Source organism: Vanessa tameamea, chromosome 13, assembly GCF_037043105.1.
Source record: "Vanessa tameamea isolate UH-Manoa-2023 chromosome 13, ilVanTame1 primary haplotype, whole genome shotgun sequence".
Classification (NCBI taxonomy): domain Eukaryota; kingdom Metazoa; phylum Arthropoda; class Insecta; order Lepidoptera; family Nymphalidae; genus Vanessa; species Vanessa tameamea.
Genome location: NC_087321.1, coordinates 4,560,002 through 4,585,277, shown reverse-complemented (window position 1 = coordinate 4,585,277; position 25,276 = coordinate 4,560,002). Strand labels below are relative to the sequence as shown.

At 31.1% G+C, this 25,276-nt stretch overlaps 1 protein-coding gene across 1 annotated transcript in view; it reads left to right on the top strand.

Moving 5' to 3' along the window:
- LOC113397956 (alpha-amylase 1-like) overlaps positions 1 to 15,856 on the top strand; it is a 43,971-nt gene extending 28,115 nt beyond the window's left edge. Inside the window, exons 2-10 of the mRNA XM_026636488.2 lie at positions 6,999 to 7,177; positions 9,820 to 9,971; positions 10,521 to 10,701; positions 11,306 to 11,421; positions 13,839 to 14,075; positions 14,173 to 14,443; positions 14,651 to 14,851; positions 15,394 to 15,555; positions 15,731 to 15,856. Coding sequence (XP_026492273.2) covers positions 7,007 to 7,177; positions 9,820 to 9,971; positions 10,521 to 10,701; positions 11,306 to 11,421; positions 13,839 to 14,075; positions 14,173 to 14,443; positions 14,651 to 14,851; positions 15,394 to 15,555; positions 15,731 to 15,742 — 1,503 coding nt within the window. The 5' untranslated portion in view covers positions 6,999 to 7,006 and the 3' untranslated portion in view covers positions 15,743 to 15,856. The remainder of the gene's footprint in view (positions 1 to 6,998; positions 7,178 to 9,819; positions 9,972 to 10,520; positions 10,702 to 11,305; positions 11,422 to 13,838; positions 14,076 to 14,172; positions 14,444 to 14,650; positions 14,852 to 15,393; positions 15,556 to 15,730) is intronic.
- The last annotated feature ends 9,420 nt before the right edge of the window (positions 15,857 to 25,276 follow it).

Sequence of the window (25,276 nt, the reverse complement as noted above, 5' to 3'; positions counted from 1 at the left end):
GTTAGGAGAACGTTTGGATTTCGATTTTGAACGATATTTTTCTTCAAATGAGATGAATTACAAAATAGGTTGTATATCAAAACTTAAATGACATATCTCAATAACACGAACAACAATATACTAGTAATCTATTATCAACATAGAGTAATCAAAATCAGTATTATCTCGACGCGTTTCGCATTAGACGGATGCGTAATTACTAAACGATAATGAGCTGCTATCCTCTGTGACGCGATTGGATCCTGTTGTCATCGCTTATCGTCATTACCGTATTACTTTAGCCGCACATACCAGACTTATGTTGCTAATGATTACTATTTATAATGATGAGGTTCTTTACGGCAAGTTTTAGATCTAGCTTGTAAATTATTTAAAAAAAATTGTTCCAAAAAATGTATTTAAAAAATCGACATTGTGCGATTAATCTTATCAGCTGGCTATCCCCTGTGTTACAGAAGTATGGTGATCTCACATTATTAACTTTCGCTGCTAAGATAATGTTTCAAAGGTTTATATATTAAGTCAAATTAACGTTAACTTTAAATTATATTGAATAAACATATTTGCCTAAAGAATTTGTTACAGTTTATTTGAAACAGTTAATTAGAAAAAGTAACTAAACAGTAAGCAAAGTAGGTACCAAAATCTTTTTTTTTAATTCGTTTTATTTGATTCTATTGGAACAGTGTCATTAGCATTGTAATAACAATGGTAATGTCGTCGTTTGGCATGGTCGTATTTTGTAAGGTAGTACTACGAATTAATGTTAAGCTGGATGTACGAGCTGTATCGTAAAAGTCATCATTGAAAGGAAAGTTGAGAGCTGTATCTTTTTCTACTTATAAAATAAGATGTCCTGACTGACTGATTCATCATCGCCGACCGTAAACTATTAAATTTAGGGCCACGAAATTCGGTGCGTAGGATTAATTTATTGACTAAATATCCACTAAGGAAGGATTTTTGTAAATTCTATCTCTATGGGAATGAAATAAAGGTTGAAGTCCGTCATTTTTGAAGTGAGAAGCATAAAACATTATTTTTAGGATACAGATTAAAAAATAGAAGATACGTATTTAAACATTTCTGGATATTCTAGCCTAAGGGGTGAAATACACACCAATGTGGTATACAAAGAGGTCCTAAACAGCTAAAATATATTAATGAAATATGTTATCCGTAAAGTCCGTAAGCGTTCATAGACGTGTGTGATTATGGTGCACCGTTATCAATTGTACCTATTTTTTAGGATACCAACCAACCAATCAACAGGATCACCTGTTGGTAAGAGGTCCCCATCGCCCATAGAAAATGGCGCTGTAAAAAAACAACCATTCCTTACATCGCCAATGCACCACTTCAAATACACAGCAATACTGAGTACTGCTGCTTAGCAGTAGAATATCTGATGAGTGGTACCAACCCGGGGTTTATGCAAATAAAGCCCTATCATAAATTAAAAGTTATAAAGTTGAATTTATAATTTTAATATATGGATAAAATTCAACACGCTTTTAATATCTATACGTATAATAAAATTGGAGTGTCTGTCTGTAATATTAAAATAACCACTTCTTACTAAATGATTGATTCAATACACAGTACATATACCAAAATAAAATCTTTTTCATATTTTGTCTGTCTGTTTGTTTATTCCGGCTAATACTTGGAATGGCTGGACCGATTTTGACGGGACTTTCACTTTGGCAGATAGCTGGTAAATAAGGAGTAACTTAGGCTACAATGATAACTTTTTTTAAAATTCAAACGCGCACGAAGTCGCGGGCACTGCTAATTTTTGGACTAAAATCATGAACGGTACAAATTATTGGTATGCTTAGTACCAGAGTAGGCTTAAATGTATAACGTGGTCGTGAAGTCCTAAATGACTTCACGTTATACTCCATGTCATGTCAATTTCATGTAATCCGCCGCCTTTGAAGGCTGATAGAGTCGACGCGTTATTGCTCGAAATGATTCTGTAGTACAAAGAGCTTATTGATTTTCATCAAAACAGAAAAACAAATTGAAAACTTGACATGTGTTAAATGAAAGGACCGTTCCTTTACTCGAAGTAACTAGTAATATTTGAAAATGTTTATTGGAAAAATGTTCTTCAATAACTTCATGCTTATCATAATAATTCCTGAGATGAGTCATGCAATTTTAATCCTTTGATGGAAAGAGATTTTTCCCAGGCTTTCGTATCAAAGTGACCTTTTCGGTTCTTCATTGGTCTTCCCAGCTGGATCTCACAGCCCCTTAAATGTACCAATGTACTATTTGTGAAAGCTATATCAGTCTAGTTCTTCTTGCTATCATTTCATTTCTGATCTTATTATTTAAGATACTCCAAGCATAGCTCAACGAGCCGAGATGGCCCAGTGGTTAGAACGCGTGCATCTTAACCGATGATTTCGGGTTCAAACCCAGGCAGGCACCACTGAATTTTCATGTGCTTAATTTGTGTTTATAATTCATCTCGTGCTCGGCGGTGAAGGAAAACATCGTGAGGAAACCTGCATGTGTCTAATTTCAACGAAATTCTGCCACATGTGTATTCCACCAACCCGCATTGGAGCAGCGTGGTGGAATATGCTCCATACCTTCTCCTCAACAAGAGAAGAGGCCTTAGCCCAGCAGTGGGAAATTTACAGGCTGATTATGTTATTATGTTTATGTAAGCATATCTCGCTCCTCAATACGCTTAATCTCAATACCTATCAAGAATTGCGCAGAGGTGTGAAATAGAAGAAAATTATAACGTATCCGAAACTTGTCATAAACACTTTGGAAGTCTCTTTCAGTTTTATTTGTTCATCTTATTTTTATTTTTATAATATAGTTTGGCGGACGAGCAAATGGGTCATCTGATGATATAAGTGGTCACCATCGCCCTTAGACAATGGTGCTGTAAGAAATATCAACCATTCCTTTCATCGCCAATGCGCCACCAACCTTGGGAATTAAGATGTTATGTCCCTTGTGCCTGTAGTTACACTGGCTCACTCACCCTTCAAACCGGAACACAACAATACTCAGTACCTACTGCTGTTTGGCGGTAGAATACCTGATGAGTGGGTGCTACCTAGCCAGACGGACTTGCACAAAGCTCAACCACCAAGCAAAAAGTAATTCAAGATACTGAATTAGACAAGTTATGAAATTAATACAAGTATTATGAAAGAGCATTGCATACCTCTATGTCGATATCCTTATAATTATGGAGTCGTTTTAACGTCTTGCTTGGCTACGTAGGTTAGATTAAACGAATCGTCTAAACAATTTGTGAAAACACGAAAAAGACAAAACGTACACGACATGTGACACTACAATAGGTATTTAAAACAATTCGTATGTAGGTATTTATTTTTATCTTAATCTGTTATTAAAAACGCTTAGTGATATTCTCGTTATCGCGAATTAAGGGGGTTACGATAAAATACATCGAGAAAGTAGCCGAGATTTTATCATATCCCGACTATATATTATACAAATCGCCGTTGGAGGGCGCAGTCGATAATATTATCGAATAATAAGTTATAGTTTAAGGTGAGTTATTTTTGTATTTTATTTGATAATTAATTATATTTTTTTTATATACTTAATAATTAAATATAAATAAATACTTTCATAAGTTATTTCGATTAATATTTCACGTTGTTCCACGTTGTTACCTAATTTTCATATTAAAAATAAAATAATACTTACATTTTTATTTATGTTTTGTAGCAAGGTGTGACTAAATGCATTTTAAATTTAAACTTGTATAAAGAATCGTGACTTTATTTTATACGAAATTAAATAAACTTGTTTCACTAGACATGGTATTGATTTTAATAATTAGTAGATAGAAAAGAGACACTTCTAAGTTTCTTGCCAGTTCTTTTCGGCAGTGTTCACATTCTTATATATTTTTTTACACAATTGTCTGTTATACTAATGTTCTTATTCATTTTTGAGGTTATTCTAATAAATACATAAATTAGGAATTAACCAATTCAACAACCAACCATACAAGTAATAAATATTTTTTTACTTTTGACCTTCAGTAAAAAAAAACCATACATAGGAATGGTGAAGAACTTCAACATTTTATTTACAATTATATTTTGAACAATTTTTACCAATTATCAGCTTGTTGTAAGTTTATGTATCACCGATTGTCTAGATTGATCGGTATATAAGTTTATCATTGTTATTATTAAAATGAAATAATTTAATCAAAAGTATCATTGAAAAATAACCAAAATAACGTTTAAAAAATCTTGCTTTTGCCGGCTAGGAAGGTTGAATTGCTCAGTCTTTCTTTACTATAATATATTATACGTATAAACCTTCCCCTTGAATGAAAACCGCATTAAAATCCGTTGCGTACTTTAAAAGATCTAAGCGTACAGAGAAGCGACTTTGTTTTATGCCATGTAGATATATTAACTATGTTAATTGATTTATGATAATAAGTAATTACTGAGTCTCTGGCTGGTTCTTCTCGGTAGAACCTCAATTCTGTATTGATTGTAGCTTTACATTTAATTTGGATATGGATTAAACTTGCTTGTAATAGGCTACTTTCATAAAGTCATTGACCTTAAACCACAATGATTTGTTGCAATAAGGATATGATAAAATGATGCTGATTTAATCAAAGATACACTTAATTTGGCTGTGAATAGTGTTTTTTTTTGCTATTTTGTTAAATATTTATTATAAATATATAATTAAGCGATACGTTGCGAAACAGATTAAAAAATATATCATAAAATAACGTTTTAATATTTTGTTACGTAAATCAATGATATGAAAATTTATGATTTCCTGTTTTTACGATAAAAAAAATTTAGATTTAACTACTGCATCTATATTCTATAAGAAAGATTTATTTTACTTTTAACAACGCCAATCTATCCTAGTAACATTTCTTAATTAATTTAATTTTAATTATTTTTATTTGTAATGGCAAACCGATGAGTCAAATAAGAATAACCATTCTTAGTTAAAAAAATAATACGAATTAAGATTTATTTTTGTCACTATCGTAATGAATTTGCAGTTTTATTTTAATAATTATTAAAATTTATACCTTTTGTTTCTTGGTTTATATTTTGTAATATTTTAATGATTAATTAATCGAATATTTGTTTCGTGATATCTGTAAATCAAATATATTTATCGGATTTAATCTAACGTGAGCTGTGTATTGAAAACAAGTTTATTGTTTTTAATCTGTTTTGAAATATGTAGTATAAATTTAAAGGAGCTACTTAGTTATGTAATTATATCGATAAATTTGGTATTGTAATTACATTTTAGAAGATAAATCTAAGGTATAACGTATCGGTTTTTTTATCGATTACGATAAATTGGTGATTTGAATTATTTGTATTTTTATGAGAATAATTTAAATAATTGTTATGATTACAGAAGCAAATAAAAAAAAAAACTATTATTTCCAAATAATGCCTGAAATGTATGATACCTTATACCATTCCTGTTATGTTAATGTGATTAAAAAATCGCATTACAGAGATATCTGCTGATATCTGCTGATGAAAATCCGTGATTTGTATTTAATGGCATCTCAATTTAGTCATTTTTGTCAAAAAAATGTCGCCTACAAATTTTATAAAAGGTTTGTTAATGAGAATCTAATATATTGATAATATCTATATCAAAATATTATAATTTAGTAACGAGTATTTCAGATTCGAACCCAATTTACAGTTGAGAGTATAATGTCTAGAACATTCTATCTGATGCAGTTTTTATGCTTTTGAAAATTCTGTCTCAAAGTATTTTTTTTTTTAAGTTATTCCCTGTATACAAATCCTCATTTAGATTAAATGTATTTGTACAATTGTGATAAATTAACAACAAAATTAATTATTACTAACAGTATTTAAAACGGGATATTTATCATTTTTTTTTTACAAAAAAAAAAATTAATTATATAGTTAATTAGAATTAGGATGTATATAGAAATACAATAATTTCAGGTACATTTAACCATAAAACATCACAGGTTAGTAATGACTTAACGTCATTTTAATAATAGATTAAATTAATAACAATAAATTTGTTAGCTTTTGTGAGGTAAAGATATAGTTGTAATTAATGAGATTTTGTTCTATTGTTTGTGAATTTCTGAAGAATTGCAAACGTAGAATTTGACAACGATTTCAGTTGAAAAACACCATTTTATAGTGTGAATCTGTTTTCCCAAACGTATTCCGCTTCTATTATTTCAAAACAAATTATCCTTTGTTGGGATTCCTTTAGAATATAATTTCGGAAATTTATCATAAGAGTATTATAATATGAGGATTAATTATTTATAATAGAGTTTTTATAATATTAAACTAGCGAAACTGATTTCGTGTTTATTTTTCACAACAAATACATTTATATATACTCGTAACAATTAAAACGAACAGAAATCTTTTCGTATATATAAATTACTAGCAATAAACGTCACGGCGCTTGATATCAAATTTATAAAAAAGTTTATATTTTTTTAAAATTATTATAGAACGCTGATAACACATTTAAGTTTGATTAATTTAAAATAATAAAAAAAAAACATAATTATTTAAGTAATTTTTTTTGTTTTAATATCACATTTCTGTGTAAGATTGTTTAGTAAGACTTTTAAATAAATTAATAAATTAACCATATCCCCAACCATTGAGTTATTATAAACCTACTATAACATTAATTTATTAATTAATCATCGTGATTCATAATTAGAATTTATAAGTTACTTTAGCCCAAGCTAGAATAGGTATTGTAGCGTAACTACGCAACATTGTTTTTCAAAAATATACATATATTGTAACAGCATGTTCACGATAGGTCAATTCGTTCAGAAAGTATCGAACGCAACAGGCGCACTCATAATTATATACAGAACAGCGAATTATTTTCGAAATTCAAGTTCGTCCTGTTTTGTACTTTAAAATGTATTAGAAAATAATTGATGTACTTTATATTGTTTACAGAAATCAGGATGATGCGTTTCATCCTTTTACTGTCAGCTGCCGCCGTGGCAGTGGCATACAAAAACCCCCACTATGCTGCTGGGCGGTCCACTATGGTCCATCTCTTCGAGTGGAAGTGGGACGACATTGCGGCTGAGTGTGAAAGGTTCCTTGGACCGCGCGGATTTGGCGGTATTCAGGTAATACGATTTGAATATTTGAAAATGTTGTCCTAATCATAACATAAGAACGACAGTTTTTTGTAAGTCCATAAGTATAATTTAAGCGTGAATGTTACGGCAATTTCGATCTTGACTCCTTGGGCTCTCGTCTTTTTCCGTCGTAGCACTAGCTTTAAGCTTAATTGAAATTCCGAAAAAATGGGTATTACTATTTTTTTAAATAAAGAAAAATAACTTATTCAATGTGATAAATGAGGAAATTGTATGTATTGTACTGTAATTCACTAAAGTTTTATGTTATGTAATTTGTTGAGAACGTAACAGCAAACAATATTGAATATATTGAAATCAATGAATTTGTTTCAATAAACATAAAACAATATTTAAAAACCTAATCGAATATGCCACTTTAACAAAAAAATAGTATTGCTACAATATATTTATCAGTTTGAATTCAGCTTTACAAACATCTAGTTTTCAAAGCGTTCATGTTAGATCTTCAAAGCAATCCCTCTTGTTCTTATCTCAAAAGGATTTTTTTCATGCAGTTTGAGCCAACGAAAGCCGTAGCCTATTCAGAACTTATCATCCGAAACATTGGAGATTGAAAAATTTTTAGATAAAAGATAGTCTAACAATTAATGGTGCTTTCTTAATGAACTTTGTATATATTTTATATTTTTTTAAAGTAACAAAGTAACAGTCTATGAATGTTCCACCGCAAGCTTCAATGCAAGTTGACGTATATTTTCATTCAGTATACTTTTTAAGTTTCTTAGCGATATTCTTTTTTCCTTGAGTACGAGATGAATTATAAACACAATTAAATCACATGAAAACCTGATCACGTAGTTTTGAGCCCTTCTTCGGTTTTTTTTTTATAAAATTGTTAGGCAAATGGGCCACCTGAAGTTTAAGTCACTATAGACATTCCCGCAGTAAGAAATTTTAACCATTTAATGGTCGAATGCTCGCCCAACCTTGAGAACTAAGTTGATATGTCCCTTGTGCCTGTAATTACACTTGCTTATACGTCCTTCAAACCGGGCATAACGATACTACCACTACTGCTAGGTGGTAGAAAATATAATGAGTGGGTGGTACCTACCCAGACGTGCTTGCACAAAGCCCATGCAACGTTAAGAGTTCAGATGTACCTGTTCTATCTACCATCTTAAAGTGATTTATTTTATATCTAAAGTAGGTTGTGTTTATCTAGTTTACCTTTAATGTATCGTTGTGGCTTAAATTGTTGACACGAAAGCTATCTCGTTATCCTCTTCATCACTTAACTAAGGATAGAATGACATAATATGTTCAAAGCAATCTTGCTAGTGCTATGTTTGCGTAAACAAATGTTCCGCATAAACCTGCATTGTTTATGACGCTGAGCCTATTACTAAATCTTGTTTAAGATGTATTCCATTACAAGAAACTTTCACGGTAAGATTACATCTTGCAAGCAAATTTAATTAATATATCGTATAGTGTTTAATATTAATTAAATACTCATAATTGTCGCGTTGTATATATTTAATTTTTTTTTAGGTTATGACGTTTCACAAAAGAAAATAAGATTTTTCTTTCTTTCTTTCTTTCTTAAAATTTGTAAAAACGTACGCGAATATTTAAAATAAACTAAGTTGTAATTTGGCAAGTAGGTTTCTTTTAGCATTTAGGTATAAGTACTTTGAAAAAATGTTTTTCGAAATTCAATCCCTCAGGGATCAAAAGAAGTTGGCATAATAGGTTTTTTTTTGTTCAAGATTGATTAAGACGTTTATAATGAGTATAACGTGAAGGAAATATCAACTTCATGAACTTGGATTAATATATTACGGCTTGAACATAATATTTAGTACCTACTAATTCCATTTATTCTCTGTGGAAATTAGTATGTCAAAGTGCAAGCTGGTACTAGTGATACAGATGTCGATGATGGAAATTATTATTATACAGAATAGAAACCAACTTTTACTTCCAAGGTCGGTGGCACGTTGTTCTTAACAGGAATGATTAATATTTCTTGCAGTACAAATAGTTACCATCAGGTAGCCCAGTCAGCCTAGATATGGCATAAAAAAATCGATAACTATTTAGTCTATTTATTTTAATAATTTATGGAATGCGAAGAATTATATATATTTTTTTTTTATTTAGAATTTATTTCAAACAATATAGATAAAAAACAAATGCATGAAATCATAATTTATATTATACCTAATATACATTTAACTTAAAAATCAGAATATATTGTAAAAAGTATAAAAAAGTTTTATCTTAATGGTCTTAATTGAATACGTGTTACTTTTCCCTACAAATAAGGATAGTATTAGCGGCAATCTGAAAGTTGATTACCGAACGGTACGAAAGACGTTTCTAGTGGTCATTCCACGGGAGTCAATTTACTAAATAAATGTTCGGAAATTTAATTAACTGTAAAAGGATCGTTCCAGATAAAAATAAAATGGCAAGATTAAACTACGTACATTACCTTTATTGAAACGTGACTATGAACTTTAATTTAAGTAAAACGCGATAAAACTAGGAGTATGTTGATTTGTCTAAGTATTCATTCGTTTAAAAATGTAATAACTTAAAGAGTTAAGGCATTTAATTTTAATGGTGTATAGTTTCATTTTTGTTTTCTTTTGTTTTAGATCTCCCCTCCTAATGAGAACTTGGTGATTTGGTCGAGGAATCGCCCGTGGTGGGAACGTTACCAGCCCATATCCTATCGACTGATCACTCGTTCTGGTAACGAAAACCAATTTGCCAATATGGTGCGGCGTTGCAACAACGCTGGTGTGAGGTATGCGAACCGAAATGACATATTTGATGAGATATTAATAACCTATGAATATTAAATAACCACGTTATTGCATTTACACTCCTAATATTGTTTAGAACAAGGTTTTGTCTTCGTCTTTCAAATCCAAAATTTATTAGGACAGAAAGAGAGAAAAGAGTGATTAACGAAACATCCTTTAGTAACTTTTTTAAGTAAGGCCATTTACCACAGTTGTGTATGAATCATTTAATTTTGCGAGATCCATTGTGGATTACATTATGCTTACGTTATATTGCCAAAGCCTCATTTACGTCTAGAATGTCACTAATAAGTGACTGAGAGATTTCACATTAATTATAACAAGTTTGTTTGTACTTGTGTGCATTTTGAGGCCTCTGTATAAACATTATCCATAGCGATCGGAAACAAAGGACTAACAGAAAAAAAATCTCCATGATAAAACGCATATATGGGTCAAATTTAATTGTTATCTATCAAACGGTGTCTAAATTTACTAACCTTAAACAGATAAACACATAAGATATACACATAAAAGGTATTTTCTCTCAGGATTTACGTGGACGCCATCATCAATCACATGACTGGAACATGGAACGAAAACGTTGGCACAGGAGGTAGTACCGCCAATTTCGGTGACTGGCATTTTCCAGGTGTACCTTACGGAAGAAACGATTTCAACTGGCCTCACTGTGTCATCTCTGGCAACGACTATAACTGTTGTGCTGATAGAGTTAGTATTATATTGATAAGAAGATTTATTCGAATTTATTGTTTAGATAATAGTCTAGGACGTGTATGACTAGAATATACAGTATAGAAATATTGGTACGAATAGTATGATTAGTAGTGAATAGCAAAGTACTGGGATTTTAATATGCAATAAAAAAAAAAGTCATATCTGAATTATTTATAATAACCAATGTTTTACTAAATATATCAAAATATAGCCAAAGTCGCCTTATTTAGAAAATATAAGTATGCATAATCTAAGCCATATTTTCATCATTCATTTTAATGGAGTTCGTAAGGGCGGAAGCATTTCAACCTTCTTAGATCTTTTGTACAAGAGTTTTCTAAAGGAAAACATCAAGAGGAAGTAGATATACAGGTCTCCCTGAGAAATTGTTATTTATTAAACCGATGAATTTTTTTTAACACGTGTAACCTTGTGATCAGTATTCAATTCAGTAGCTTATCTTCTAACATCATTTTATTATAGTTTATTCGATGAGGTATATCATTTTATTCACAATTTAGATCTTTGAAGTCATGATACAGTTTAATTTAGATTTATAGTTTAAGTATAGTTTTAGATATATAGTTTTTCTTTTTAGGTACGTAACTGTGAATTATCAGGTCTTAAAGATTTGAATCAAGGATCAGAATATGTTCGTGAACAGATTGTCAATTTCATGAATCATCTCATCAGTTTGGGCGTTGCTGGTTTCAGGTAAGGCATTACATTTTTACATGTTGAGTTAATGAGACCCGGTTATCACGTACTTCAATATTGTTTATATATTGATGAAATAAAAAGATTGGAGTTAATACATTCCAATCTCCTGGAATAGTGTAGGAATAAGCTACAAATCCCTTTAGGAGAAGAAAAAGTTTTGACCCAGCTGTGGTCTACAGTGTTAAATATTATAAAAATCTCAAACGAGCGATTCTTTTATTTAGCTTAGATATGTCAAAATAACAAATATTATCATTTGTGACATCGAAACTCCTTGTATTTGACAATAACATTTTATATCATTACTAGCTGTTACATTAAAACTTTCATCCCTTATTTCACACCCTCTGAGGTGGAATATAAAAAACGCTTAAACACGTATTTACTCATTTTTTATCAGTATCCCAAAAATAAAGTTTCATGTTTTTAACTTAAAAAATTACTGACGCCCATAAAAACTTTCAACCCTTATTTCACCCCCTTAGTGGTAGATTATCTAGAAACGCTTAAATATGTATCTACTCCTTTTTAATCAGTATCCCAAAAATAAAGTTTCATGTTCTAACTTAAATAAAATACGGACTTTCATACAAACGTCTAACCCCTGTTTCACCCCTTTAGGGGTAAGATTTTCGCTACTTAGTGAGTGTCGTGATATGTTAGTTTTTAAGTGTACAGCATAAAATATAAGTTTTATGCTTCTAGTTCTAAAAATGACAATACTTTCAACAACTTACTACCTTTCACCCCCTTTTCAACCCTTTACAGCACTTTTTTCCAAATAAAAAATATCCTATGTCCTTTCTCAGGCTCTAGACTATTTGTGTACCAAATTTCATTTAAATCGGTAGTTTTGACGTGAAAGCGAGACAGACATACAGAGTTACTTTCGCATTTATAATATTATATATAAATTTATAATATATATAGTATGGATTGTTATGAAAATAAATATATGAACTGTAATGTCGGTGTGTATTGTGTATGCATATTATATTATTACATAAATAATTATAATGATAAATAAATATGATAAATTAATAAACTAATTATAAACAGAATAATAATTCACCTACATACCTAATAAAGTGCGAGTCGGACTCTTGGACCGAGGGTTCCATATACAAATTTATATATTACATTTTATAGGTATGTAAATAGCTCATAGATCTACCAAAAGCGAACGATGCTTGAAGATATTTCCCTTTTTTCAAGTTTTCAATTTTCTTATGTAAGCAGAGCCCTGCTCCTAAGCAAAATGTACGCAGTGTGGGATCAATTTATATCGGTTATTTTTATAAACAAATAAAAATAAAAAAGTCATGATTTTCAGTTTTTTTTAGTTTATTGCGCTATAATAACTATCTTCATGCCAAATCTCAAGTTTCTAGGACTAAGGACTTTCAAGAAAAAAATACAATTCCCGTTTGTTCCCTATCCCTTGGGAATTCCGAAATATCCCAAAAATAGTTTATAGTTGTTGTTATATAACCTACTTGCGTGCTAAATTTGAAACCCCTAATAATTATAGTTACGGAGATAGAGTTACTTTGGTTCGAAGATATAAATCCCATTTATTCCCTATCCCGTGGGAATTTTGAAAAATCCCTTCTTATTACACCTCTAGGATACTCAAGGTATACGTGTGCCAAATTTCAAGTCTCTAGGTCCAGTGGTTTAGGCTATGCGTTGTCTGTCAGTCACTCAGTCACTCAACCACTCAGTAACGGAAGAGTTTTATATACATATATTGATTAACATCCAAAATGTTTAACCCTTGATTAGACTAGACTTGAGTAATGTAAAAAAAAAACTACGAATAAAATAAAACTTTAAAACTTAATGAAGTAAACTTATTTATGTCACAATTATTTTTATTCTTCTTCAATGTAATTCTTATTTTATGTTTGCTAAACATGAGTATGTCATTGTACATTGACAAGATGGTATAGGTTCTACGACGTTTTTGGGTCATGACCTGATTCTCAAACCAGTAAACTTGTAAGTTTTCACATACATTCAAGACTTTGAAGTGTCTTTAAAAATATACATTCATGCATGTGAATTGGACTGTTAATTTAAGCAACTTTTTTAAAAGTAAATGCAAGGTTAGAGATATTCATTTTAGAAGAATTAATTTTAGCTTGAAAGATATCTTCAGACAGCTACTTATAATTTTACGTGTTTTTTATCCTTGTAATTTTTTCAAGAATAATAATAAGAACATATCTTGTAATCCTATCTATAATTTCTAATAGTATCATCGATTAAATTAAGAATCGTAATAGATGTTTACAATTATCGATAGATCATAAATAGCTAAAAAATGCCAATAATCAAGTTAGAGAAGAACTAGCTGAAAATTAATTCTGCTATCAGGATATATAATCGAATATTACCAATACTAACAGAATCGACGCTGCTAAGCACATGTGGCCCGGAGATCTTAGCGTCATCTACAGTCGTCTCCATAATCTGAATACGGCCCATGGCTTCCCATCTGGCGCTCGTCCGTATATCTTCCAAGAAGTGATCGATTTAGGAGGTGAGGCCATAAGCCGAAATGAATACATTGCACTTGCTGCAGTAACTGAGTTTAGATTTGGATTGGAACTTAGCCGGGCATTCTCCCAACAAAACCAGTTGAGGTTAGTTACAATTAATTCTTTTTTTCAAGAAAATTAGAAAACAAGTACTCTTAAAAATATATAATTATTATAATTGCATAATTTTACACAACAACAGATGGTTATCCAACTGGGGCCCACAATGGGGTCTTCTGGCCTCGGGTGATTCTTTGACCTTCATCGATAACCACGACAACCAAAGAGGCCACGGTGCTGGTGGTAACATCTTGACCTACAAAAGATCCAAGCAGTATAAGGGAGCTATCGCGTTCATGTTGGCCCATCCTTATGGTCAGCCACAATTGATGAGCAGCTACGATTTCCATGACACTGAAGCTGGACCACCGATGGATCATAACGGCAACATTGTCTCACCATCTATTAACTCCGTAAGTATTGATATATGTATAACAATTAAGGTATATGATAATACACTATGAACACTAAATTAATAATAACAATTTATCGCAAAAATAATGATGCTATAATTTTTATTCTGATTGTAAATTGCGTACTTTTGTCATAACCCGTTTGACACACACATATTATTTTAATCATATTAAGTAATTATTTCATCATACTTTATGTTTGAATAGGATAATAGCTGCGGTAATGGATGGATTTGTGAGCATCGCTGGCGCCAAATTGCCGGCATGGTTGGCTTCCGTAACGTTGCTGGTAATACTGGTGTGAACGACTGGTGGGACAACGGCAGCAATCAGATCGCCTTCTGCCGCGGTGGTCAAGCTTTTATTGCTTTCAACAACGACAACTGGGGTTTAAGCCAAACCTTGCAGGTTTGATATATTTTATGATCATTACTAAATATCAAAGTTATACATATGGACAAATGGAAACAAATTTGGCTAGTGACACTGAAGTTTATGAGATTTTGTTACTTGTCATACTCGTCTGTACTAAACAGAACACTATTATGACAATTAGAGTCATGTCTTTTAATGGGACGTTAAACTTCTGAGCCTCTTTTTTAAACTATTGAGTTTATTAAATTATATAGGTATTTTAGTTTTAAAATATTGAGCCATTTTTAAAACCATTTTTAATCAATCCTTTGCATATAAAGTTGTCAATATCAGATATATTTCTTCTACTTCTCGCTAGCTGCACCACTTTTGTCCAGGGAATATAAAGTATTTGTATTGTTTACGAAAAAATAACTACTAAGAATAGTAGTTTGATAGATTAACGCTGGTTTCTATCATCATATAAGCAATCTAAAAGAACTAATAATTTCTTTCATTTGCATTGTGACTTAGTTTCCTAAAGACATTAGCTGGAGTTTAGTGGCGTAATTATAGATATTGTATTTTTTTTTCAGACTTGCCTTCCAGCTGGTAGGTATTGTGACATAATTTCTGGTGAAAAGATAAACAATGCCTGTACTGGCAAAACAATCACCGTTGGTAACGACGGCCGTGCGCATATCTCCATCGGTTCCAATGAGTATGATATGGTTCTCGCCATCCACAGAGGAACTCAGGTCAGTTGATGTGCTTAATTTTTTATTCATACTAGTTTTAATATTTGTTATAATATTTCATATAATTTCAGACATTCATAATTAGAATAACAGTTTAATTATATGCCATTTAATAAATATTATTCTGAAAATAAGCTTCTACGCCGATGGCTAATGAATGATTTTTTTTTTTCAGTCACTCCTCTAAGCATTTGGCAAAAATATAATCAGAAGAAAGAAGTGAACTAAAAACATCTGGACTCTCCAAAGCAAATAGCCATAAGATGATTTGTAAATAAAACAATAAATAAATCTTCCTAAACTTGTCTTTTAATTCAAACATAATACAAATAAAAATTAAAAGCTTAGGTATTTGGTTTCTAATTTAAGTTATTCCAAGTTATACAATTACTTAATAACAAACGTCGAATTGATTGTTCCAATTAAGTTTTAGTCTCGAAAGATTGTTCGTTTATTAACTAAGAATGAAACCTGATACTGTTCTGTTATTCTTGAATTTTATCAAAATAATAGACCACGATTTAACTTTCATTTATCTTTAACTTCTAAACGTCGAAACAATGATGAATCTTTAAAGAGAAAAACATGCATACAACTTTATTTACTTCATTACACGACTTTTACTTTGCCGAAGTGAGCTAGATGAAAAAAAAATGTGCTTATTGTTTAATATTAATTTTCAACAAATTAAACATTGTTTTTAATGATTATTTGTTTTTTTCTTAAAACTAATGCGTTTGGTCAATATGGTATTTTTGATCGAATTACAATCTTTTTAAGTATATTACTCACTTTTAGATAGATACAAATTTGATTTGAATATAATATTTTACCCAATATCCACAGAGACGGAACAGAAGTTAGTACGGCTCATGTTAATAAAGTTAGAAGCTAAAAGAGTTTTTATTCTGCACTGCATTGTCAAGTACAAAATAAGAAAATATTAATGTCACGATATGATATGATACGATGTCACGTCGCCATATTGTTTTTTATGGTAATTTTATTTTTAGACGTACTAGCTTACTTATAGCTACGATACTTGCTCATCTAGATAATTCTTCTGTCTTACAATATCGAATGAAATCTAATTCCGGGACCATTTGATAGCTCACACTAACTTCAAAAACTCGGGGTAATTAACAAGGGAAAAGGTTACTTTGACCCTTAGTACAGCTCCTGTTACATAAAGCTAAATTTAGCTAAAAGTCTGCATGTAGAGTAGTTAACGCAGGTGCTTTTACCGGACATAGATGAATATGATCTCCTATCCGTTGATTGGTAGTTTAAGGAGTTATTGTGGTGCCTTCAGTGCCAGCCAGTTCTCGCCTTTAAATTTTCCAGTAAGATAAAAAAATGCCTTCATGTTTGCATGAAATTCAGATACGAGGCCCTTCCAATTAACCTTCTATGAGAGCGGACAATTCAAATGGGAATAGCTGCAAAACTTATTCATTGAGTCCCTAGAACGTTATTTTTCTATATCGACTCAACAATGGGGAAGAAATAATACTACGGTTGTTTTTTGTTCCTAAAATTAAATTTAACCCCTGGATGCATGCGTTTCCTTTAAAATACAATATGTGTCTATTCAAGAGGTGATGTGAGGTGAAGAGGACAAATCAAGGGCGAAAGAAAGAAAGAAAAAAGAAAAATTCTGTAAATGTCGGGCGTAGTTTTTCACTTAACATCATGTAAATTGTTCGCAAATAAAAAAAAAAACAAAAAAGTTCATTTTATCACCCCGACATTGGCTATCCTAAAAATAAATAACAATACGCGTTTTCTATAAACAAAAACATAATTGCTATTTGGATTCGTACTATCGGATATATTCTAAAATATTTGAAATGTGTATAGGAAATAAAGACACGTGTGGCTTGGTGTGACATTGATTGTATTAATCATTGCTTACTGCGACGAACTGCTATAAATACATTCTGATGTTTTTTTCGTTTATTAGAATATAACTGTGTGTTAAATAAGCCAGTTGTCACAGAGGCCAGTTCGAGTAGAGTACATTATTATTAATAGCGGTGAATTATGATTTTCTAAAATACATAATTACGAGATTTAAGTAATAACTGTAAATATTATTGTCTTTTAAGATTCCTTTACGCACGTATGACTTATCAAATATTTAAGCGCTAAGAGATATATCCATACACGCACATTTTCGGTGGCAGCAAGTTCGCAAAACACGTTTAAACTACCAGTAAATATTTTGTTTGTTAATTGCATCCATAGTAAGAAAGAATAAGAAATACCGCTTATGTATCTGTGTCTTCTGCTTCTTTTGCTGGCACTATTAAAGATGGCTTTCATTTTGTCATATGACTCGTCCTTCGCCAAACGAAGAAGTTGTGCTACTATCTTGCTACATTCCTAAATGATTCAACCAAACTTTTGTCTATCATGATGGTCTGAAGCAGAATGTATAGGTCCTGACCAAATAAATAATTTTTCAGTTTTGTTTGTGCTAAAATTAAATCTCAACAATTATTTTTGTACGTATCAAAGTATAGTTTTAGTAAACGGTCGCACGAACGACAAGACTGCATGCGGCTTTGTAAGATAAGTTATAGTGTAGAGAACATATGGAGACATGTGCATCCCAAGAGTGTTGGCATTTATTTCAGTAATCACAAACCAATATTTTAAATGCACACGTTTGTATTAGGGTGTATTTTAACACAATTATGTCTTTGTCACATCTTCACGCTTCAAATGTTACGGATTTTGAATAGAATTTGTTTTATTACACATTTTTAAACTAATTTTCAAATATTTAGTGAAGGAATGCCGCGTATATACAATGTAATCCCTAATAATTATATCATATTTTTAGCGGACAATATTTCTCTTACTAAAATAAAACTTTTAAATTTGTTAAACGTTATTTAACTGAAATCTACACAAAAAATAGGCCAATTGCCCTTTCCAATGTTAAAAATTCACGAGAAAGGTTTATAGCAGATTTTAAAAATAAAATTTCCGAATAGATTTTAGATATTTTTGAAACTAGAATACTAGAACACTCGTTAGTTGTCAAATTAATAGCAGGAACGTCAACTAAAATTGGGTTTCGTTATGTGATACGGTTGTTTATTTTCTACTTTTACATTAAGCTTTAGAAAACTGAGTTTCAATTAGGTTCAAATTATTCTGTATGCATATTTCGTCACACAATTAACTTACTTACTTCTTAACAAAAATATACGTTAACTTGTATCCATTAACTGTAAAATCTGTTTCGATTAAATTGAACGGAAAAAGAAATAACAGTTCATTATGATAAAACATATCGACTTTTTGGAGATTATATTAATACTTGTTACAAATAAGCACAACGATAATTAACAAATATTTCTAACCAACACCAATTGCACATATATTAGCGAATATGAATATGAATGTACGTGATTTTTTTTTCTCACTATCTTGAAAAATCAGGCGCCCTCCGACCTACCTGAATAAATACTATGAACTTCCTAGCAGATGGGACTTTCTTTTTTTTTTATAACTAAGTCAGGTGGACGGGCAAATGGACCACTTGGGGGTAAGTGCTTACTGCCTATAGACATTTACTTTACGAAATTACAACCATTCCTTACATCGTCAATGCCCCACCATCCTTTGGAACTGAGATGTTACGTCCCTTGTACCTGAAGTTAAACTGGTTCACTCGCCCTTTAAACCGAAATGAAACAATACCAAATATTACTCCTTGGCGGTAGAATATATGAAAATGGTTGGTTCTTAAGCAGACGTGGCCCAATTTGAATTTATATAGAACTTATAAGCGAGGCCATAGACCGACGAGGCTAATTTAGACAAACAATCAACACAATGTCGAGACACTGCACACTCCTAGCCTTTTCTATACTATTTTTTAATTTATATTAAGAACATTTGATAGTGTTACGTGGAACAATACTGTTATTGATCTTTTAAACTTTGTACTTCCCTTTCCGTTTCCGGGCTATTATTACTTCTACCTAAAGGTTGCTTGATAGTGATCACGGTTTACCGATAACGTCAACTATCAAAGGTACATGCTAATTTAGAAACGCTTTGTTCTGTAATTTATGTTTCTTGATGAACAGTATGGGATATTGTATTCGTGAAAATTAGATATTGTGTTAAATTAATTGACTTCAGGATTGGCTAAATCAAATTAATTTGCCAGGAATATTAATTCTTTAATTAATTATTTAACTTAATAGATCACCATAAACCAGTGATTTCTTCTGCGTTTTTAAGGTACGCCGCGGAATTACTTACACATGCTACCGTCAATTCGAAATGCAAATCTCTAGTGATTTATCTATTGAGATATCAATATAATTATATAAAACTCTTCCGCTACTGAGTGATTGAGTGACTGACAGACAACGCACAGCCTAAACCACTGGACCTAGAGACGTGAAATTTGGCACACGTATACCTTGAGTATTCTAGAGGTGCACTAAGAAGGGATTTTTCAAAATTCCCACGGGATAGGGAATAAATGGGATTTATATTTTCGAACCAAAGTAACTCTATCTCCGTAACTATAATTATTAGGGGTTTCAAATTTAGCATGCAAGGAGGTTATAACAACAACTAAAAACTATTTTTAGGATGTTTCGGAATTCCCAAGGGATAGGGAATAAACGGGAATTGTATTTTTTCTTGAAAGTCCGTAGTCTTAGAAACTTGAAATTTGGCATGAAGATAGTTATTATAGCACAATAAACTAAAAAAAAAACTGAAAATCATGATTTTTTTATTTTTATTTGTTTATAAAATTAACCAATTTAAATTGATCCCACACTACGTACATTTTGCTTAGGAGCAGGGCTCTGCTTACATAAGAAAATTTAAAAAACTTGAAAAAAAGGGAAATATCTTCAAGCATCGTTCCCTTTTGGTAGATCTATGAGCTATTTACATACCTATAAATATGTATATGGAACCCTCGGTCCATGAGTCAGACTCGCACTTTATTAGGTAGGTTAGTTACAATTGAATAGTTACTTTTAGGCTTCATTTATTTTTAGTTGGTTTCTTTTTAGTTCGTACTTAGGTTTGCAGGTTAAAGTTGAATAAAATCGAGTCACTGCATTTCATTAAAATGATTCAGAAAACACACCTCAGAAAATATGTTTTACAATTCTGGGTTAGCAGAGGTATCTTTTTTCCAGATTCAACATCTCGGCATGTAAAATGAGAGTTAAAGAGGACAGGAAATCCTTCGGACGGTCATATTGGTTATTGCAATTATCAACGAAAAAATAATTCTAAATCAAGGACTTCGTCGGATGGGATTACACTATTTTAACATTTATTAATAAAATATAAATTTTTATTAACAGCTGTATATGTAAAACTAAAAGTAAACATGCGTCCGTGTTTGGTGAACGTATCGAATCGAATGAAAGTGGTATTAGTAACATTCAAGCTGACACTGAACGGTACAATTGTTCTTGTTTAGCTTAACAATCCATTTAAAACAGCGCAATCGACAATATTTGTTTAAGGGGAATCGGACTTTAATACATTTTTAAACAACAATTTAATTACTGTTTGTACGGCTGTATGTAAGCAGATTAATGGTAGGAAATAGTAATCATCGTATTTTGGAAAAAGTGATTAATTATTAGAAATAAGTCCTATAGTAGTAAAAATTTAAACTATTCTTAGAAATCACGTTTGCCGAAATTCTTAAATTAAATATTTTATTTCATCGAACATTGTTGATCTAGTGTTGTATATACATAAAATATATCCCGCATTGAATCTCGGGTTTCTTGTAGTAGCCTATTTAGCAGACACAGACACTGCTGTGTCTTAAAAGGCACGTAAAATCGTTAGGCTTGCGCTGATTTATTGCAGGTCTGATCATTTAAATTGTACATAAATGCAGGAAGGGGGAACATAAAAAAAGCTTTTGCTTAACCAAGACCGCTAATTTAAAAAAGTGCTGTTATTAAATTAATAAATTCATATTATTTTATAAGTAATAAAAATCAGGGGGTAAGCCGTTGAGGTTATATATCTGTAAGGTAATAGATAGCATCACCGTATATCAGGATGTATATTAACCGCTACCCTTAGTAAGTGAGATTTTATTTACCGTTGTTGAAAATTAATAAATTATTATTAATTAAGAAATACGACCTAAATAAGGTTATGAGTTGTCATGTGTTTTAAATTTAGAATTTACTATAAAATAAATAAGCATGATAGTGCAAATTCTGAACGTAGCGTCTAGAAATTAGATGACACCATTTTTTCAACGCAAGAACATAGAGCAAAAGCAGCAGCAGGGCACTGTATAGAAATCTCAAAATAGAAAATAAAATGGATGACGCAGGTACCCTCCGTTACATAATATATTTTGTATATAATCGAAACGAATGTAAAACTAATATACGAAATGCACAAACAATGTATTAAACGCCGATAATTTGTAATAATTACTGAATATAATCACAAATTAAATATGATTTTATCGTTTTAAACTGTCAAGTGTCGTTAGGCGACCGGCGCGGCGCTTGCACAACGATAAAATGAACGACGTAGACAACGCAGTGCTGCCATGTCACAAAATGAACAGATAAGTAATTCGAACACAATGCCGATTCAGTAATCGAAGTTTTGTTAATAAACCGATAAATTTATACAGAATTTCAATTACAATTAAAAAGTTGGAAAGGTTAAATAAATGTAGGAATGTAATTAGTCTTAAATAGAGTAACAGTTAATTTACTTAAATCAACAACTCGTGAGCGTATAATAACATTTTTAAACATTTTCATGACTACCAATTCAAAAGAAGACCTATCTTTTGAAACGACTGAAATTTTATAAGGCTATTTTATTTGCTTGAAATATCTATATAAGATTTGCGTAGGTGGCGTAGGTTCATTCGTAGCTCAATATAAAATATCGTGTCTTTCAAATAAGGGCGTCTTAATTCCTTTCCAATCGCATCCAGGTACTACGACCAATTCTACCTTATTAACCAAACCGGAAGCTGGTCTGTTTACGCCAATTTAACATGTAAATACTAATTGACGTTTATTAATTGGAAATTAATAGACGGAACGTACTCTAATTCATATGACATAATTATAAACTGCATAAATATTGAATAACGTTAATTTAACATTTAAGGTAACTTTTTCAATATTGTGATTAAAAAAATAGCTGTGTCAAAATGAAAAAAAATATAGATTTAGTTTTGGTTGCAATAATAATAATACGAGTTTTTGATTATTTTAATCACATCGCAGCAGTGTGTTGTGTGTGTGTTTTTTTAAGAAATTATATTTTGATTTACTTAAAATTTCCTTGTCATTATTAACAGAAATTATAGAAATATTAAGAGGGAAAAGCGAGCTTATTAGTAAAGTTTTTAATAAATAGAAATTCACTATGTTATGTTAAAGTGAATGTAAACAACACACAAAGTATTTCAATTAATAACCACATCAAACGCAGAATGAGGCGGAGTTATTTACTCTATTGACGCCAGCCTGACAACTGTTACTCACTCAAAGGCTATTATAATACTAGTATCCAAGTTCTGAAACGACGATTAAAGCCGGATAAACTAATTTAACTTTAATCTAAATGGTCATTGGTCGATAGTAGCTGATGACGTAATAGGCGACCAATGAGAGTTCAGTATTTAGTCAGATTAGTTAATCGTCAGGTTAACTGATATTTTGTTCATCGTTTTAGTAACAACTGGTCTTTTTATACCATTACCGTTTAAATATTCATATAAAGCCATTAAATGTTCTTTTTGTACAAAGGAAATGAGCTAAGAGTGTTTCTCAATTCAATGAACTTTGTATTTTACGTAGTCGTAAAATCTTCAATTTGCAAGACAAAGTATATAGATTTTTAAAACGTTTACCATCGATATTCATGTAAAGACTAACTAAACTATGATTGGTCTGAACTTTCTTTATAAGCTAAGGAGAACGAATACGAAATCATCAATGTTTGCACTAGTAAAGATAAGTGAGCCAGTGTAACTACAGGCACAAGGGTCATAACATCTTAATTTCCAAGATTGCTGGCGCATTGACAATATACGTTATGATTAATATTTTTTAATCTGTCAATGTCTGCGAGCTGCTGTGACCACTTACAGTAGGTGGCAAAATTGTCTTTCCATTTTTAATTTAAAAAAATAAGTGTTCGCGTAGAACGTACGATAAACATATTATTAATATATATCATTCAACATCCCACACGTATAAACTATGTATATTATATTTTTTTACCGTAGCCCATTAGCACCGTTTTAAAATCAGCAATGCATTTGCTGAAGTAAACACGTTAACCGCTCAACGGTAAATTGGACATTATTACAAACAATATGACGTATAAAACATCCTTTCGTTTACAAACAAGTTTTGGAGAGAGTTCAGTTCATATTTTCACTCCGAAAATATATAACGCTAAGCGATCAATGCAGATATAGATGTGACCTTGAGTTTTAAATAATTCATCTGAGTGGTATTGAATAAAAATACTAGATACGAGTCATCGACTTGGCGAATGATAGGTTGTCAAGTGCACAGACTATAAATATTTTTCACAAATAAAATAATTTGCGGTAGTGTTTTTTCTTAATTTTATCATTGACATTTCGTGATTAGATTCTTTTAGGGTTTCGTGAACCCAATGAAATGCTTATAAGGTCTCTTTCATGACTGTTTGCTCGTCTGTCAAAGATTTCTCCCACTCAAATAAGAGATCAGTTGTGGAAAACATAAATATGTTTTTAATTTTACAACAAATTATTTGGTAGTATTCAAAAATATGCGAAAATACTTCGACTTTGAATATCGAATATTAGTAAGTTTCATATAAATAAAATAACGGAATGTATCTATGGTCTCACTCATAGTAGACAATAATCCATAATTCTCTGTTAATTTTGCGGTTAACGCAATAACGGAAAAACTTACAAGCAAATACAACGTTTTTAAAAATAATAACATGATCAAAGTAAATACTGTAGTTAATTTCAATATTATAATAATATTATATCTAATATTATTAATATCATACGTGTGCACTATTAAATAATTGTACAGATTATGTGTTACACTAATTATAACAAAGAATAGCCAAACTGTAGTGGCAGTGGGCGGGGCACAAACTCTCAGAACCGAAGGCCGTTGGGGCAGAAAATGTTCCAAGTGGCGACCACGAAACGGATAACACAACGTGGTTAGGCCTTTATAGGGAAGTCCTTTGTCCAGTAGTGGTCATCTTCCGGCTGAAATAATGAAAATGATGGTCGTTTACTATTACGTAAGTCACTTATTAGAATATATCCAATTATATTATAACTATTGTTGTATGTAAAGAAACGTGAGTGAACCAATGTATTGTAAACTTGTAAAATTGTAAATTAAGATTATATAATTGTTATTGCTAGTACATGGACAATGTAAGAAATTAAATTTATAACGTCTAACTAGCTGGATTGCTTGTCTTGTAAATGGGTAATTAAAATAATAACTATATACGGACATATGTTGAATATTTGAATTCAAATTGACTTTTTACAAATACTATTTGATACTATTTCAATATTATACTGTTTCTGGAATTGGCAATAAAACTCTCTCTTTTAATAATAATAGGAAGGCCATTTGAAACCGAACGATTTCAAATGGACTTCCTATATCTATACAAAATGAATATTTAG